Source organism: Pseudorasbora parva, chromosome 15 (genome assembly GCF_024679245.1).
Source record: "Pseudorasbora parva isolate DD20220531a chromosome 15, ASM2467924v1, whole genome shotgun sequence".
NCBI classification, from domain to species: domain Eukaryota; kingdom Metazoa; phylum Chordata; class Actinopteri; order Cypriniformes; family Gobionidae; genus Pseudorasbora; species Pseudorasbora parva.
The window spans coordinates 1,533,898-1,553,897 of NC_090186.1; the positions used below are offsets into that span (position 1 = coordinate 1,533,898).

Here is a 20,000-nt window from a genome sequence, read left to right on the forward strand (position 1 = left end):
CTGTTTAAGCCACAAGATGGCGCCAGCGTTAAGCACAGAAGTAGAACCGGTCGAGATAACTCGCAGTACCCGGATGAGCGGTGTGTGTTATCTGGAAATAACACACCGCTGGAATGAGCGATTGACCAATCAGAATCAAGTATTTCACAGAGCCGTGTAATAATGATGGTTATTTTAGTCATTTACGGCTCGTTAGATCCACCGTTCCTTCTCCTTTGAAACAGACACGGAGATGAAGTGCGTAAGATTAGGTTTATTTGATTTAATAGATTATAGCATTTATTTTAATTAATTATCCAGAGAGAGAGAGAGAGAGAGAGAGAGATGCGCGCGCTTCATAATGAAAACAGCGCATTAATATAAAACAATGATTCATCTGACTTGGAACTACCTGTGCATTAAACAATTTCACACACAAAAAAACATATTTAAGTGTGTGTTCCTGCCCCATTGGCTGGTGTGTTTGTTCACACATCACCTGACAGTGATTTCAGATCATCCTTTACAAGCACAATAAGTGTCTTGTGTCCGCAGCGCTCATCTGACTCTCTTTGAATGGCTGTTATTAGTATGTTGTGCATCATTTGAAGTGTGTGTGTGTGTGTGTGTGTGTGTGTGTGTGTGTGTGTGTGTGTGTGTGTGTGTGTGTGTGTGTGTGTGTGTGTGTGTGTGTGTGGTCTGCAGCTGCTCTCGGCCGTATAAAGGCAGCTTGTGCGGAGCTGAATGGAGCGCTCCTGTGTGATCCACTTTGTTCAGCAGTCACGAGCTCTGCCTCATTACACTGGCAGATGTGCAGAAGGGCTTTCTGACGGTTCTGCCTGTTTCTCAGACTAATCAGAGGCTGCAGGACACACACACGGCGTGATATTAAATAACTGGACACTTTCAGACTGTCAGATGGCAGTAAGCACAGATTCGCCATTCAAATGCTAGCTTTAAGAAAGCGCTGTGCTTATGTAACCGCTCATTCTTATTCTGCGTCTCGTGTACTTTACAGGCGGTTTGTTCCGACCCTTGAGCCAATGTTCCCTTGTGCTGTGCTGAAATCACTATTTGGTGTTGCGGGTCATACATGACCAGCCTTTTAAATTGCTTTGGTTATGCTGTATACACTGCAAAAAATGCTTTTCTTACTTAGTATGTTTGTCTTGTTTCTAGTCCAAATATCTAGAAATTCTTAAAACAAGAAGTATTTACTAGACAAGCAAAAGTAATTGTCTTGTTTTGGGGAAAAATAACTCAAAATGAAGAGAGTTTTTGCTTAAAATAAGATAAATAATCTACCAATGGGGTGAGAAAAATAATCTTAATTCAAACAGAAAACAAGATTATTTTTCTCACCCCATTGGCAGATTATTTATCTTATTTTAAGCAAAAACTCTCTTCATTTTGAGTTATTTCTTTTGCTTGTCTAGTAAATGTTTCTTAATGTAAGAATTTTTTGATATTTAGATTAGAAACAAGACAAAAATACTAAGTAAGAAGAGCATTTTTTGCAGTGTAATCTCAGAATATTGGATTCAATCGTGTTTTCTTTCAATAGAACAGATTTTCGATTGGAAGTGATTGATTGGTAGGCCTTATTGATCTGACATTATACACACTCATGAACTCAATAAGGCCTACAATCACTCAGCTCAAACCTGGGGACAATGCATAAATTTACCTGCGTCTTAATCTAGTTTGACCAATAGCACTTAACCAAGAGGTAATTATTCTTCAGAGTCTTCCTCTCGTGCATTAGGACGATAATCACACACACGTCCTCTTCCAGAGGGATTCATAACATCTTTAGTTGATTGAAACATCTACCGAACACACAACCTGCCTCATAACAACATGCGTCGAACACACAACCCTTTAAAGGGTTAGTTCACCCCATAATGAAATGTCTGTCATTAACTCCTCTCCCTAATGTCGTTCCACACCCGTAAGACCTCCGTTCATCTTCACACACAGTTTAAGATATTTTATATTTAGTCTGAGAGCGTATGCAAGTGTATGCACACTATACTGTCCATGTCCAGAAAGGGAATAAAAACATCATCACAGTAGTCCATATGAGACATCAGTGGGTTAATTAGAGTCTCTTGAAGCATCCAAAATACATTTGGGTCCAAAAATAACAAAAACTACGACTTTATTCAGCATTGGCTTCTCTTCCGCGTTTGTGTTCAATCCTCAAATAAAGATTCAAACGGTTATGAATCAGCGAATCGATTCATGATTCATTGATCCGATTCATGAATCAATCCACTGATTCATAACAGTTCGATTCTAATTAACCCACTGATGTCTCATATGGACTACTGTGATGATGTTTTTATTCCCTTTCTGGACATGGACAGTATAGTGTGCATACACTTGCATACGCTCTCGGACTAAATATAAAATATCTTAAACTGTGTGTGAAGATGAACGGAGGTCTTACGGGTGTGGAGCGACATTAGGGAGAGGAGTTAATGACAGACATTTCATTATGGGGTGAACTAACCCTTTACCATCGCATCAAACACACAACCTGTGACACACTAATAAACACGCATGTAAAGCTCTTCTGTGTCCGTGTGCTCAGGGTGCTGGAGCGCATCGGGGCGCGGGCGTTAGTGGCTCATGTGCGGACGTTTGCAGACTTCCTGGTGTACGAGTTCTCCACGTCAGCCGGCGGGCAGCAGCTCAACAAGTGCATCGAGATCCTCAACGACATGGTGTGGAAATATAACATCGTGACCCTGGACAGACTCATCCTCTGCCTGGTGAGACTCAGCACACACACACACACACACACACTCTTCACTGCTTATGCTCAACACTTAAAGGGAGTGTGTGTAAGATTGTGGCCAAAACTGGTACTGCAATCCCTTTCAGATCCCTCTTCTTATTTAGTATTTTTGTCTTGTTTCCAGTCCAAATATCTAAATATTCTTAAATCAAGATGCATTTACTAGATCAGTAAAATGACATAAGACATGTTTGCTTGTTTTCTGGAGGGAAATATCTAAATGAAGAGAGTTTTTGCTTAAAACAGGCAAAATGATCTGCCAATGGGGTGAGAAAAATAATCTGATTTCTGTTTGGGACGGAAACAAGAAACAAGATTTCAATCAGAAATAAGATTATTTTTCTCACCCCATTGGCAGATCATTTTGCCTGTTTTAAGCAGAAACTCACTTCATTTAGATTTTATTCTCAACAAAACAAGAAAAAATACCTTGTGTCGTTTTACTGATCTAGTAAATGCATCTTGATTTAAGAATATTTAGATATTTGGACTGGAAACGAGACACAATGACTGAGTTAGAAGAGCATTTTCTGCAGTGTAATTATGCAGACGAGTCGTTAAATCGTTGAAAGATGAGATGAACTAATCGGTGGAAATGTATTTAACCATCTGCAATGGATCAATCACAGATGTGATGATTGAAACCTTTTCTAATGTCGCTTTGCTTTGATTCCTTTGATTATGTGTAGTAATGTTTATAAATGAGTGTGTTATGTTTGCAGTGAGTCCGCTGTGTTCAGTGCTGTTTGATTTATTGGCCTGTTAGCGCAGCATGTCGAGAAGCTACATGTGAAACATTATGAGTGTGTCAGAAGCAGACAGAAGGCCAGCTGGACTGTAAAGCCCCGGGGATCGGCCTTCTCATCGCGGATCAATACGCTTCCTGCCGCCTGCTTTATCAGCCCTGATCTAACAGTGACTCACTGAGACCCGCTCTGCACACAGCGCTCTTCTTACCTACTCATGTTGGCTCGTTTCACTAACACTTTACTTTAGGGTTCAGTTATTAACTATTAACTAGTGTCTTATGATCCTGCATATTACTATGATATTGTCTGTTTATGAGCACTTATAAAGCTCATATTAATGCCTTATTCTGCATGAGCTTATTCTACATCCCTTAATCCGACCCAATACCTAAACTTAAACGCTACTAAAACTACCTTACTAACTATTAATAAGCAGTAAATTAGGAGTTATTGAGGCAGAAGTCGGAGTTAAAGGGATAGTTCACTTTAAAATGAAACTTCTGTCATCCTTTACTCATCCTCAAGTTATTTTAAACCTGTATGAGTTTCTTTCTTCAGCTGAACACAAGGGAAGATATTTTGAAGAATGTCAGTAACCAAACTGGAGCCATTGACTTTAATAGTATTTTTTTTCCTACTATAGAAAGTCAATGGCTCCAGTTAACTGTTTGATCATTTTAAAGTGAACTATCCCTTTAATAGTGAATATGTGTTCCCCATACTAAAGTGTTACCTTTAGTTTCCAGTCCAAATATGTAAAAATTCTTAAAACAAGATGCATTTACTAGATCAGTAAAGTGACAAAATATATTTTTTCTTGTTTTCTGGGGAAAAATATCAAAATGAATGGGGTGAGAAAAATAATCTCACTTAATTTTGACTTTATTTTTAAGAAAACAAGAAAAAATATCTTGTCTTTTTTCTGATCTAGTAAATACATCTTGATTTAGATATTTAGACTGGAAACCAGAAAGAAATCCTAAATAAGAAGAGTGTTTTCTGCAGTGTGTGTTAGTGAACAGCCCCTGTGCGCTCTCACTGATGACAGCGTTGTGTGTTATTAATACACACTGGAAGCGTTTCCTGAGAGCTCTGCTGTCTCGATATGCTACACTGAACAAACATTTCCAAACGCATGGCACTGAGCGGTGTGTGTTTTCATGCAGGCGATGCGGAGTCACGAGGGGAACGAGGCTCAGGTCTGCTACTTCATCATCCAGCTTCTGCTGCTCAAACCAAACGACTTCCGCAACCGCGTCAGTGACTTCGTGAAGGAGAACGCTCCAGAACACTGGCTGCAGAGCGACTGGCACACCAAACACATGACCTACCACAAGGTACCGCACCACACACACCAAACACACGACCTACCGCACCACACACACCAAACACATGACCTACCACAAGGTACCGCAACACACACACCAAACACACGACCTACCACAACACACACCAAACACATGACCTACCACAAGGTACCGCAACACACACACCAAACACACAACCTACCGCAACACACACACCAAACACATGACCTACCACAAGGTACGCACCACACACACCAAACACACGACCTACCACAACACACACCAAACACATGACCTACCACAAGGTACCGCACCACACACACCAAACACACGACCTACCACAACACACACCAAACACATGACCTACCACAAGGTACCGCACCACACACACCAAACACACGACCTACCACAACACACACCAAACACATGACCTACCACAAGGTACCGCACCACACACACCAAACACACGACCTACCACAACACACACCAAACACATTACCTACCACAAGGTACCACACCACACACACCAAACACACGACCTACCGCAACACACACCAAACACATGACCTACCACAAGGTACCGCACCACACACACCAAACACACAACCTACCACAACACACACCAAACACATGACCTACCACAAGGTACCGCACCACACACACCAAACACATGACCTACCACAAGGTACCACACCACACACACCAAACACACGACCTACCGCACCACACACACCAAACACACGACCTACCACAACACACACCAAACACATTACCTACCACAAGGTACCGCACCACACACACCAAACACACAACCTACCACAACACACACCAAACACATGACCTACCACAAGGTACCGCACCACACACACCAAACACACAACCTACCACAACACACACCAAACACATGACCTACCACAAGGTACCACACCACACACACCAAACACACGACCTACCGCACCACACACACCAAACACACGACCTACCACAAGGTACCACACCACACACACCAAACACACGACCTACCGCACCACACACACCAAACACACGACCTACCACAACACACACCAAACACATTACCTACCACAAGGTACCGCACCACACACACCAAACACACAACCTACCACAACACACACCAAACACATGACCTACCACAAGGTACCGCACCACACACACCAAACACACAACCTACCACAACACACACCAAACACATGACCTACCACAAGGTACCACACCACACACACCAAACACACGACCTACCGCACCACACACACCAAACACACGACCTACCACAACACACACCAAACACATGACCTACCACAAGGTACCGCACCACACACACCAAACACACGACCTACCACAAGGTACCGCACCACACACACCAAACACACGACCTACCACAAGGTACCGCAACACGCACACCAAACACATGACCTACCGCAACACACACACCAAACACATGACCTACCGCAACACACACCAAACACATGACCTACCACAAGGTACCGCAACACGCACACCAAACACAAAACTTACCACAACACACACCAAACACACAACCTACCACAACACACACCAAACACATGACCTACCACAACACACACCAAACACACAACCTACCACAACACACACCAAACACATGACCTACCACAAGGTACCGCAACACACACACCAAACACACAACCTACCGCAACACACACACCAAACACATGACCTACCGCAACACACACACCAAACACATGACCTACCGCAACACACACACCAAACACACGACCTACCACAACACACACCAAACACATGACCTACCGCAACACACACCAAACACATGACCTACCAAAAGGTACCGCAACACACACCAAACACATGACCTACCGCAACACACACACCAAACACATGACCTACCGCAACACACACCAAACACATGACCTACCACAACACACACACCAAACACATGACCTACCGCAACACACACCAAACACATGACCTACCGCAAGGTACCGCAACACACACCAAACACATGACCTACCGCAAGGTACCGCAACACACACACCAAACACACAACCTACCACAACACACACCAAACACATGACCTACCACAAGGTACCGCAACACACACACCAAACACATGACCTACCGCAACACACACACCAAACACATGACCTACCACAAGGTACCGCAACACACACACCAAACACACAACCTACCGCAACACACACCAAACACATGACCTACCACAAGGTACCGCAACACACACACCAAACACACAACCTACCGCAACACACACACCAAACACATGACCTACCGCAACACACACACCAAACACATGACCTACCGCAACACACACACCAAACACACGACCTACCACAACACACACCAAACACATGACCTACCGCAACACACACCAAACACATGACCTACCGCAACACACACCAAACACATGACCTACCGCAACACACACCAAACACATGACCTACCGCAACACACACCAAACACATGACCTACCGCAACACACACCAAACACATGACCTACCGCAACACACACCAAACACATGACCTACCACAAGGTACCGCAACACACACCAAACACATGACCTACCGCAACACACACCAAACACATGACCTACCACAAGGTACCGCAACACACACACCAAACACACAACCTACCGCAACACACACACCAAACACATGACCTGCCGCAAGGTACCGCAACACACACACCAAACACATGACCTACCACAACACACACACACCAAACACATGACCTACCACAACACACACACCAAACACACGACCTACCACAACACACACACCAAACACATGAACTACCACAACACATGACCTACCACAACACACACACCAAACACACGACCTACCACAACACACACACCAAACACACAACCTACCACAACACACACACCAAACACATGACCTACCACAACACACACACCAAACACACGACCTACCACAACACACACACCAAACACATGAACTACCACAACACACACACCAAACACATGACCTACCACAACACACACACCAAACACATGACCTACCACAACACACACACCAAACACATGACCTACCACAACACACACACCAAACACATGACCTACCACAACAACACACACACACCAAACACATGACCTACCACAACAACACACACACACCAAACACATGACCTACCACAACAACACACACACACCAAACACATGACCTACCACAAGGTACCGCAACACACACACCAAACACACAACCTACCGCAACACACACACCAAACACATGACCTACCACAACACACACACCAAACACATGACCTACCACAACACACACACCAAACACATGACCTACCACAACACACACACCAAACACATGACCTACCACAACACACACACCAAACACATGACCTACCACAACAACACACACACACCAAACACATGACCTACCACAACAACACACACACACCAAACACATGACCTACCACAACAACACACACACACCAAACACACGACCTACCACAACACACACACCAAACACATGACCTACCACAAGGTACCGCAACACACACACCAAACACACCACCTACCACAACACACACCAGAAACACATGACCTACCACAAGGTACCGCAACACACACACCAAACACACGACCTACCGCAACACACACACCAAACACATGACCTACCACAAGGTACCGCAACACACACACCAAACACACAACCTACCGCAACACACACACCAAACACATGACCTGCCGCAAGGTACCGCAACACACACACCAAACACACAACCTACCACAGCACACACACCAAACACATGACCTACCACAACACACACACCAAACACACGACCTACCACAACACACACACCAAACACACGACCTACCACAACACACACACCAAACACACAACCTACCACAACACACACACCAAACACATGACCTACCACAACACACACACCAAACACATGACCTACCACAACACACACACCAAACACACGACCTACCACAACACACACACCAAACACACAACCTACCACAACACACACACCAAACACATGACCTACCACAACACACACACCAAACACACGACCTACCACAACACACACACCAAACACATGACCTACCACAACACACACACCAAACACATGACCTACCACAACACACACACCAAACACATGACCTACCACAACAACACACACACACCAAACACATGACCTACCACAACACACACACACCAAACACATGACCTACCACAACACACACACCAAACACATGACCTACCACAACACACACACCAAACACATGACCTACCACAACACACACACCAAACACACAACCTACCACAACACACACACCAAACACATGACCTACCACAACACACACACCAAACACATGACCTACCACAACACACACACCAAACACATGACCTACCACAACAACACACACACACCAAACACATGACCTACCACAACACACACACACCAAACACATGACCTACCACAACACACACACACCAAACACATGACCTACCACAACACACACACCAAACACATGACCTACCACAACAACACACACACACCAAACACATGACCTACCACAAGGTACCGCAACACACAACCTGCTAAACATTAACTGCACGCACTAAACACAAGTTGCTACACACTATCAATGCAGAATTTATCAGAGTTAATGACATTTATTTGCTACTAAGCATCACTACTAAAACTCTGAATATCTTTCAAAGATTTGAGGCGTTAAGCTCAAATGTTCTCTAATCCAGTGGATTTTCTCCCTCACTCGTTGTTTCCGGCAACAGTCTCGACAGTTTCAGTCTCTTGTGTTCAGTTTCGTGTCCTCTGACTGTAGTGTGTTTAATGTCCTTCAGAGGCTGGTCAAGCTTTAGTAAGTGCGCATCTGTTCTTCCGTGATCTGTTAAATAATGAAACGCACAGAGATGTGTGTCTCTCAGATGGACCTCACATATGGATGTGTGTATCGCTCGTTCTCTTGTTGACCTTTAGAGATGAAACACTGTTCAATCTCAGGTCAGGATATTCAGACAAATACCAAGTTTGATGAGTTTCTGAAATGTCATAAACACAGATGTTATCCCGTCTTTATTTCTCTGTGGCGTTTTAAGTAGAGATTGACCTCAGATTGCGGTGACATTTCGTCTTGTGTGTATCTGTGCTCAATGGCAAACAAAACATAACTCAGCACACAGTTTGACCTGAGCTGAACCCGACCACGAGACCAAGGCTGACATGGAGCTTAGAAAGAGACGTATTCTTGAGATCTTTTGGTCACGTCCCCAGCAGCTGTTTTCTACAAGATAGAGACTGAAATATACAACACTGAAGACCTGTTCACACCAAGAACCATAACTATAAAGATTGGCTATGTTAGCCCTCGGCAAAAAATGCTCTTCTTACTCAGTCATTTTGTCTTGTTTCTAGTCCAAACATCTACAAATTCTTAAAACAATAAGTATGTACTAGACAAGCAAAAGTAATTGTCTTGTTTTGGGAAAAATAACTCAAAATGAGTTTTTGATTAAAATTAGCGATTTCCGTCCCAAACAGAATTAAGATTATTTTTCTCACCCCATTGGCAGATTATTTATCTTATTTTAAGCAAAAACTCTCTTCATTTTGAGTTATTTTTCCCAAAACAAGACAATTACTTTTGCTTGTCTAGTACATACTTATTGTTTTAAGAATTGTTAGATATTTGGACTAGAAACAAGACAACATTACTGAGTAAGAAGAGCATTTTTTGAGTGTGTCTGGGATGTGATGATGGTTTTGATGGTACTCCTCCTCTAATTGCAGAAGTATCCAGAGAAGCTGTACTTCGAGGGCCTGGCGGAGCAGGTCAATCCTCCCATTCAGCTGCAGTCTCAGTACCTGCCCATCTACTTCGGCAACGTGTGTCTGCGCTTCCTCCCGGTGTTCGACATCGTCATCCATCGCTTCCTGGAGCTGCTGCCGGTGTCGAAGTCTCTGGAGACGCTGCTCGATCACCTGGGGGGGCTCTACAAGTTCCACGGTGAGAGGAACGGATGAGGCATTTATATAGCGCTTTCATATTTTCATAGATCAGGAAACGGATCTCAAAATGTCAAGCTACACAAAGCTCCAGCTCTTGTCTATCTCAGTGTCAGTGTTTCTGAACTCCTGGAACGCCTCTATTATAGTCTTGAGTTTCTTCTGGGAACCAACACGTCACAATATGCCTCATTATAATAATTCATGCACAGAATAAAGGGACGGGGCCTGCTTGAGTTAGTTAGTAGTGTTTTTGAAACAGTTATAGAGACACACACACACTTTTATGGAGTGTGTTTAGGCCACGCCCACACCGGACAACCCAGCGCTCTCCATTGTCTTTGTATTGCGTGAGGCGCCTCCGTGTCATTTCAGACTTATTACCAAAAACAGAACAATGTCTAAAAGCTGATCTGTGACGAGGTGTGCAGCAAACAAGATAAAAACACAGAACTCAGTTTATATCAGCTGTCGACCCTAAGAAACGAGCGTTTGAGGAGACAAAAGTGGACACGGGCAATAAGACGTGAAGCTCCAGCAGAAGAATGGCTCAGTTTGGGGATCCGGACACTCAGTATGTCTCTGTTTGTCTACGTGTGCAGTAAACATTCAGTCAAATATCCAAATGTCAGTTTTATATTTCCTGTCTCTGATTACTTTCTCCTCCAGTGTGTGTCGATCTCAGTGTAATATAACATGTCCCGCTCCGTCTCATGCACTTTTATGTCTTTAAACGCTCGTTTTTTGGGTCAGCAGCTCATAAACAAGTCTGGGTGTTTGGTTGTGTGTTGTTTATCTTGTTTTCTGCACACCTCGTCACATATCAGCTTTTAGACATTGTTCGTTTTTTTGTAATAAGTCAGAAATAACAAGGAGGCGCTTCCCGAAATAGAAAGCCAATGGAGACGGCTGGTTTGTTTCCACGGTGGGCGTGGCTTCAGATTATGACGCCTGTCGCTCTGTCTCTATGGTAAGGGGCGGGACATTTCCCAAACACCAATCCCAACACACTGCTCCAGCCGACCAATCAGAGCACAGTGTGCTTTTCAGAAGGCGGGACTTCATAGAGACAGGAACTAAGTTACTGACAGACAGGGAAGAGAGGAGCCGCAACAATGGAGAATATGAGAAAATAATCAACATTCAAGCAGGAAAACCTGCTCTAGTAGAGCCAGAAATCATCCGCAAGCGCAGAATATAAGCTCTTTAATGAACTAGAGCTTCTACAATTCTACCAAACATGCAAACAGCATTCATATTTCTTCTACCCCCAATAACTTCTTACCGAGTTCTTGAATTGTATTAATTATGACGGGTTTTGCTTTCATGTTCACCTTTCACCTGCAGATCGTCCGGTGACGTACCTGTACAACACGCTGCACTATTACGAGAGGCATCTGCGAGATCGCACCAACCTGAAGAGGAAGCTGGTCCACGCCATCATGAGCTCTCTGAAGGACAACCGCACCCCCGGCTGGTGTCTCAGCGAGACCTACCTGAAGTGTGGGATGAACGCCCGCGAGGACAACGTCTGGATCCCCGACGACACTTACTACTGCAAGCTCATCGGCCGGCTGGTGGATAATATCCTTTATGAGCCCTCACAGACGAGAGATGCGGGAGGGGCTTCCTTCAAAAAATGCTCTTCTTACTCAGTATTTTTGTCTTGTTTCTAGTCCAACATCTAAAAATTCTTAAAACAAGACGTATTTACTAGACAAGCAAAAGTAATTGTCTTGTTTTGGGGAAAAATAACTCAAAATGAAGAGAGTTTTTGCTTAAAATAAGATAAATAATCTGCCAATGGGGTGAGAAAAATAATCTGATTTCTGTTTGGGACGGAAACAAGAAACAAGATTTCAATCAGAAATAAGATTATTTTTCTCACCCCATTGGCAGATCATTTTGCCTGTTTTAAGCAAAAACTCACTTCATTTAGATTTTATTCTCAACAAAACAAGAATAAATATCTCATGTCGTTTTACTGATCTAGTAAATGCATCTTGATTTAAGAATTGTTAGATATTTAGACTGGAAACAAGACACAATGACTGAGTAAGAAGAGCATTTTTTGCCGTGTAAGGTGTTGGACCACTCCGATGGATACTCAATTTTTAAAAATGAGTTCCGGGTCAAAATGACCCATTGGAAGGAGGAGGGTTAAGTAGACATATTATATTAATAGGTCTGAGATATTCCAGCTTCAATGGGAAATCACTCAGCACAGGATATAAACTCGCTCATCTGCAAGCTCTTGGAGTGTATGGTGTGTGTAATGGCTCAGTGTGTGTGTAATGTTGCCTCAGTTGATTCTCCTTGACTGGTGCACCCATGGCAGGTAAATCTCCGGGGCCGTTCCCCAACTGTGATTGGCGGTTCAACGAGTTCCCCAATCCGGCGGCTCACGCGCTGCACGTCACCTGTGTGGAGCTCATGGCTCTGGCGGTGCCGGGGAAAGACGTCGGGAACGCCCTGCTCAACGTGGTGCTCAAGAGGTCAGAGGTCATCACAAAACTGTGGACATATGAGAGCATGGGTGTCGGAACCATTGTGTGTGTGTGTGTGTGTGTGTGTGGGACAAGGCCCACCTACTCTTTACGACCAATGATATTGGACACACTCACTTTTATCGTCTCTAATTCAGCACATGTATGTTTAGCTACCCCTAACCGAGACACACTTATTATTAAACACATATTAGACGCTTTATTTACACTTTTCTAATATTTTCTCCATTTTTATTGAAAATAAATACCTTTCCGATCTGATATGTGATGGCAAAAGGCGGATTCGAACCTCTGATTGATTTGCATCAAAACTTGACACTGCAAAAAATACTTTTCTTAGTATTTTTGTCTCGTTTCTAGTCAAAATATCTAAAAAAAATCTTACATTAAGAAACATTTACTAGACAAGTAAAAATTACTGTCTTGTTTTGGGAAAAAATAACTCAAAATGAAGAGAGTTTTTGCTTAAAATAAGATAAATAATCTGCCAATGGGGTGAGAAAAATAATCTTGTTTTCTGTTTGAATTAAGATTATTTTTCTCACCCCTTGGCAGATTATTATCTTATTTTAAGCAAAAACTCTCTTCATTTTGAGTTATTTTTCCCAAAACAAGACAAAATTACTTTTGCTTGTCTAGTAAATACTTCTTGTTTTAAGAGTTTTTAGATGTTTGGACTAGAAACAAGACAAAAATACTGAGTAAGAAGAGCATTTTTGCAGTGGAGGCCATTTGTCTTACCCCTACACTATAGCCACAGTAAATAGCTCAGTGTTTTCCGTAATTTTGTCTGGCTCAATCAATCGTTTAGTAATCTACGGTATATTTGTATTTCATGTAAATGGCATCTAAAAAAAATTTAGATGCCATTTACATGAAAAATTCTGAGAGAGAGAGGACCCACCCACTGTATTTGCTTCCGACGCCCATGTATGAGAGACTCATGCATGCATATGGTGGAGTTGTGTGTGTGTAGTGTCTGATGAGTGTGTGTGTGTGTGTGTGTGTGTTTCGCAGCCAGCCGCTGGTTCCCCGTGAGAACGTCACGGCCTGGATGAACGCGATTGGCCTCGTCATCACGGCTCTGCCTGTACGGTCACACTCTTTACTTACATTCAGCTGCTCTCTCATACACCGCTATAAATGCTCTTCTTATTCAGTATTTTTCTCTTGTTTCCAGTCCAAATATCTAAATATTCTTAAATCAAGATGCATTTACTAGATCAGTAAAACGACATGAGATATTTTTTTTTGTTTTCTGGGGAAAAATATCTAAATGAAGTGAGTTTTTGCTTAAAACAGGCAAAATGATCTGCCAATGGGGTGAGACAAATAATCTCGGAAACAAGAAACAAGATTTCAATCAGAAATAAGATTATTTTTCTCACCCCATTGGCAGATAATTTTGCCTGTTTTAAGCAAAAACTCACTTCATTTAGATTTTATTCTCAACAAAACAAGAAAAAATATCTTATGTCACTTTACTGATCTAGTAAATGCATCTTGTTTTAAGAATTTTTAGACATTAAGACAAAAATTACTGCGTAAGAAGAGCATTTTTTCAGTGTTCCTGATGGCATCTTAACTCGATTTAAAGCCATCGTTTTCTTGTGTGTGTCTCCCTGCTCTTAAATCTTTGAGTTAATGTAATTGTGTGTTGCTCAGGAGCCGTACTGGATCGTCCTCCATGACCGTATTGTGAGTGTGATCAGCAGTCCGGTTCTGTGCTCGGAGGCCGATTGGGTGGGTTACCCGTTCCAGCTTTTGGACTTCACCGCCTGTCACCAGTCGTACTCAGAGATGCACTGCAGTTATATTCTGGCTCTGGCTCACACCGTCTGGCATCACTCCAGCATCGGACAGCTCTCACTCATTCCCAAGTAAGACCTCGGACCCGTCTCAGATATAACCAGAACCAACACAGCGTCCCACACTTTACCACACTAGTGCAGAGAGACACATTTATTATTTTATATTTAGTCCGAGAGCTTTCTGTCCCTCCATTGAAATGTATGTACGGTATACTGTCCCTTTCCAGAAGGACCAGAAATCTCATAAATACTTGTGATTTTTTTTGCTCAGCCATATTGATTTGAACCTGAATACACGGGCGCTCCAGATAACACGTCAGCAGTCTCACTGCGGAGTATATGGATATTTTTCTCACACAAACGCATTGATTTCCTTCACAAGGCCTTTATTAACCTCCCAGAGCCGTGTGGAGCAGTTATATGCCGACAGATGCATTTTATGGACTTTAGTTAATTAAAAAGTGATTGAGATCTGTTGGAAATTGTTTTCTCAAACTTTTAAGTGTCACTAATCAACTGATTTACATTTAGAGAACATATTGACGTGTGTTCCCTTCAACTTATTCCTTTAATTTTCTTTAATTGGTCCTAAAAAGGTTGTACATTTACCTTCACATAACCTCGAGAAACCCCTCACCAAAGATCCTCACAGCCGACTAATCCCACAATGTCACTGAACACACAAATATAACAAACAGTGTTACAATGACAAACAATTTCTGTATTCCCCATGAAATGAACAATCCTCCTGACCCCGGGCTTCTGAGTGTGTGTGTGTTAGTGCTGCGAGGCGTCAGTCACATGCTCTGTTTGTTTTGAAGTGTAAATGTGTCTGTTAATCTGCGCCGGCTGGCCCTCAGTGCTCTGACGTCTGGGATGTGTCCACACACACACACACACAGATCATTCAGTGACAGGCCGATCCTGGAGGAGCTGTGATAGGAGCGTTAGCTTCATCTCTCTCTGCTCTGCCGTCTGTTCACTCCAGTGTGAAAACACCAAACCTCTGCTCTGTCTCCACTGAGCGCTGTCATCACACACACACACACACACACACACGTCTGAGGCTGATCACACTCCGAGCCAGAGCTCGTGTTTTATAGTGGAAATAATACCGCTCAAGGGCGTTTAAAATCACTGTGAAATCAAAATGCCGTTTTTATGGAATATTGCAGTATTAATCATAAATTATTTGATGCACATCATTATTGTGAAAATATTCTTGAATCAGAATAACTTAATCTCTTCTCTGATGACGAGGGCATAAAAGTGCATCTGTCCATCATAAAAGTGCATCTGTCCATCATAAAAGTGCATCTGTCCATCATAAAAGTGCATCTGTCCATCATAAAAGTGCATCTGTCCATCATAAAAGTGCATCTGTCCATCATAAAAGTGCATCTGTCCATCATAAAAGGGCATCTATCCATCATAAAAGTGCATCTATCCATCATAAAAGTGCATCTGTCCATCATAAAAGTGCATCTGTCCATCATAAAAGTGCATCCGTCCATCATAAAAGTGCATCCGTCCATCATAAAAGTGCATCCGTCCATCATAAAAGTGCATCTGTCCATTATAAAAGTGCATCTGTCCATCATAAAAGTGCATCTGTCCATCATAAAAGTGCATCCGTCCATCATAAAAGTGCATCCGTCCATCATAAAAGTGCATCTATCCATCATAAAAGTGCATCTATCCATCATAAAAGTGCATCTGTCCATCATAAAAGTGCATCTGTCCATCATAAAAGTGCATCTGTCCATCATAAAAGTGCATCTGTCCATCCTAAAAGTGCATCTATCCATCCTAAAAGTGCATCTGTCCATCCTAAAAGTGCATCTGTCCATCCTAAAAGTGCATCTATCCATCATAAAAGTGCATCTGTCCATCATAAAAGTGCATCTGTCCATCATAAAAGTGCATCTGTCCATCATAAAAGTGCATCTGTCCATCATAAAAGTGCATCCGTCCATCATAAAAGTGCATCCGTCCATCATAAAAGTGCATCTGTCCATCATAAAAGTGCATCTGTCCATCATAAAAGTGCATCTGTCCATCATAAAAGTGCATCTGTCCATCATAAAAGTGCATCCGTCCATCATAAAAGTGCATCTGTCCATCATAAAAGTGCATCCGTCCATCATAAAAGTGCATCTGTCCATCATAAAAGTGCATCTGTCCATCATAAAAGTGCATCAGTCCATCATAAAAGTGCATCAGTCCATCATAAAAGTGCATCTGTCCATCATAAAAGTGCATCTGTCCATCATAAAAGTGCATCTGTCCATCATAAAAGTGAATCTGTCCATCATAAAAGTGCATCTGTCCATCATAAAAGTGCATCTGTCCATCATAAAAGTGCATCAGTCCATCATAAAAGTGCATCTGTCCATCATAAAAGTGCATCTGTCCATCATAAAAGTGCATCTGTCCATCCTAAAAGTGCATCCGTCCATCATAAAAGTGCATCCGTCCATCATAAAAGTGCATCTGTCCATCATAAAAGTGCATCTGTCCATCATAAAAGTGCATCTGTCCATCATAAAAGTGCATCTGTCCATCATAAAAGTGCATCCGTCCATCATAAAAGTGCATCCGTCCATCATAAAAGTGCATCCGTCCATCATAAAAGTGCATCCGTCCATCATAAAAGTGCATCTGTCCATCATAAAAGTGCATCTGTCCATCATAAAAGTGCATCAGTCCATCATAAAAGTGCATCAGTCCATCATAAAAGTGCATCTGTCCATCATAAAAGTGCATCTGTCCATCATAAAAGTGAATCTGTCCATCATAAAAGTGCATCTGTCGATCATAAAAGTGCATCAGTCCATCATAAAAGTGCATCAGTCCATCATAAAAGTGCATCTGTCGATCATAAAAGTGCATCTATCCATCATAAAAGTGCATCTGTCCATCATAAAAGTGCATCTGTCCATCATAAAAGTGCATCCGTCCATCATAAAAGTGCATCTGTCCATCATAAAAGTGCATTGATAAAAGAAGCCTGTTGTAAAAATCTTGGGGGTTTTAATTGACAGTGACTTTAAACTAGAAAAACAGATTAATTTGGTAATTAAATCATGTTTTTATCAGTTAAGGTAATTATCTAAAGTCAAGTCAATTGTATCTTTTACTGATTTTGAGAGGGTCATCCATGCTTTTATATCATCCCGCCTTGATTATTGTAACAGTCTCTATGTAGGCATTGGGGAGGCATCTCTAAAACGTTTCCAGAGGGTACAAAATGCAGCTGCACGTTTATTAACTGGGACACGTAAACGAGAACACATCACACCGATATTGGCTTCCCTTCATTGGTTACCCGTTCAGTTTAGAATTGATTTTAAGATTTTACTTTTTGTTTTTAAATCATTAAATAATATTGCTCCAAAATATCTCTCAGAGCTATTAAAGCCATATGCTCCATCAAGAGCACTTAGGTCTGCTAGGCAACTGCTTCTAGTATGCCCTAATGCAGGACTAAAGAGCAGAGGTGACCGTGCCTTTGCAATAGCGGCCTCCAAACTCTGGAATAATTTGCCTTTGTACATTAGGCAGGCACCTTCACTGGCTGTTTTTAAATCTCATTTAAAAACATATTTGTATAGTGCAGCATACAACACAGTATGAGAGTTACCTGTTAGGAGTTTCTCTTAAGTGTGCGTTTCTGATTATTATTGTATTTATTATTGTATGTTATTTTGTTATCTGTACAGCACTTTGGTGAACATCTGTTGTTTTAAAAAGGTGCTCTATAAATAAACTTTGATTTGATTTGATCCCACATGATAAACCAGCCTGAAATACACAGGACTCTTATTTTGAAGTGTGTTTGCGTTACTACTGCTCATTAAAACAGAGGAGGGGGGCAAATACACACTCTTAAAATCATCTGTTACAATATAAACACCATCAGTATAAATGCTTTATACTCATATTGTCATAATTCATCAATGCAATCGTTAATGATGTGCACTGATAAATCATTTAGAATAAATACTGCAGTAATCCATAAAAAAAACATTTCATGGTGACTTTAATTCTGTGCTACAGTTCTTGATCACCATTAATAGCCTAGTCTAATGTCAACATGTGCAATTATCACAGTGATTTCACACGGTCTTCGTGTGTGTGTGTGTGCGCGCGCGCGTGTGTGTGTGTGTGCGTGTGCGCGCGCGTGTGTGTGTGTCAGGTTCCTGTCGGAGGTCCTGAAGCCCATCGTGAAGACTGAGTTCCAGCTGCTGTACGTTTATCACCTGGTGGGGCCGTTTCTGCAGCGCTTCCAGCAGGAGAGGACCAGATGCATGCTGGAGGTACACACACACACACACACACACACACCTGCCCATTTCACACACTCACCTCGACTCTTCAAAGCAAAGCCTCATGGGAGAGAGAAGAGAGTGGCACAGGAAACTAAAAGGCTTGATTAGTCTACAGGCTGGCGCGCACACACACACACACACACACACACACACACACACTTCGAGAGCGCTTGAGGAGTTCATGCGGTTCCTCTGGGGCTGTTTGAAGCAGTCAATCTAATAAAAGTGAGCCTGACCACCGCACATTTACTCTCCTCACACCCGCGGCCATCGCTGAGCACGGTGTGTGTGTGTGTGTGTGTGTAAGAGCGGATAACCAGCTCTGGGTCAGATGTGCTGAATCTTCACTGCTTTAGACCTGTCATGGACAAGCTCTTCATATGCCGTGCAGATTCACTTTTCCATAGAGGGAGGATATTTGTCCCTTAAATTCATGTCCAGGAGCAGTGTTTCCTGTGGAAGGGCCAGTT

At 42.5% G+C, this 20,000-nt stretch overlaps 1 protein-coding gene across 2 annotated transcripts in view; it reads left to right on the forward strand.

Moving 5' to 3' along the window:
- The window catches only part of med23 (mediator complex subunit 23), a 55,057-nt gene that overhangs the window by 31,891 nt on the left and 3,166 nt on the right, over nt 1-20,000 (forward strand). For both annotated transcript variants that reach the window (XM_067416649.1, XM_067416650.1), the window contains 8 exons: nt 2,576-2,756; nt 4,698-4,868; nt 10,666-10,882; nt 12,229-12,465; nt 13,211-13,376; nt 14,406-14,478; nt 15,054-15,268; nt 19,398-19,518. In XM_067416649.1, coding sequence (XP_067272750.1) covers nt 2,576-2,756; nt 4,698-4,868; nt 10,666-10,882; nt 12,229-12,465; nt 13,211-13,376; nt 14,406-14,478; nt 15,054-15,268; nt 19,398-19,518 — 1,381 coding nt within the window. The remainder of the gene's footprint in view (nt 1-2,575; nt 2,757-4,697; nt 4,869-10,665; nt 10,883-12,228; nt 12,466-13,210; nt 13,377-14,405; nt 14,479-15,053; nt 15,269-19,397; nt 19,519-20,000) is intronic.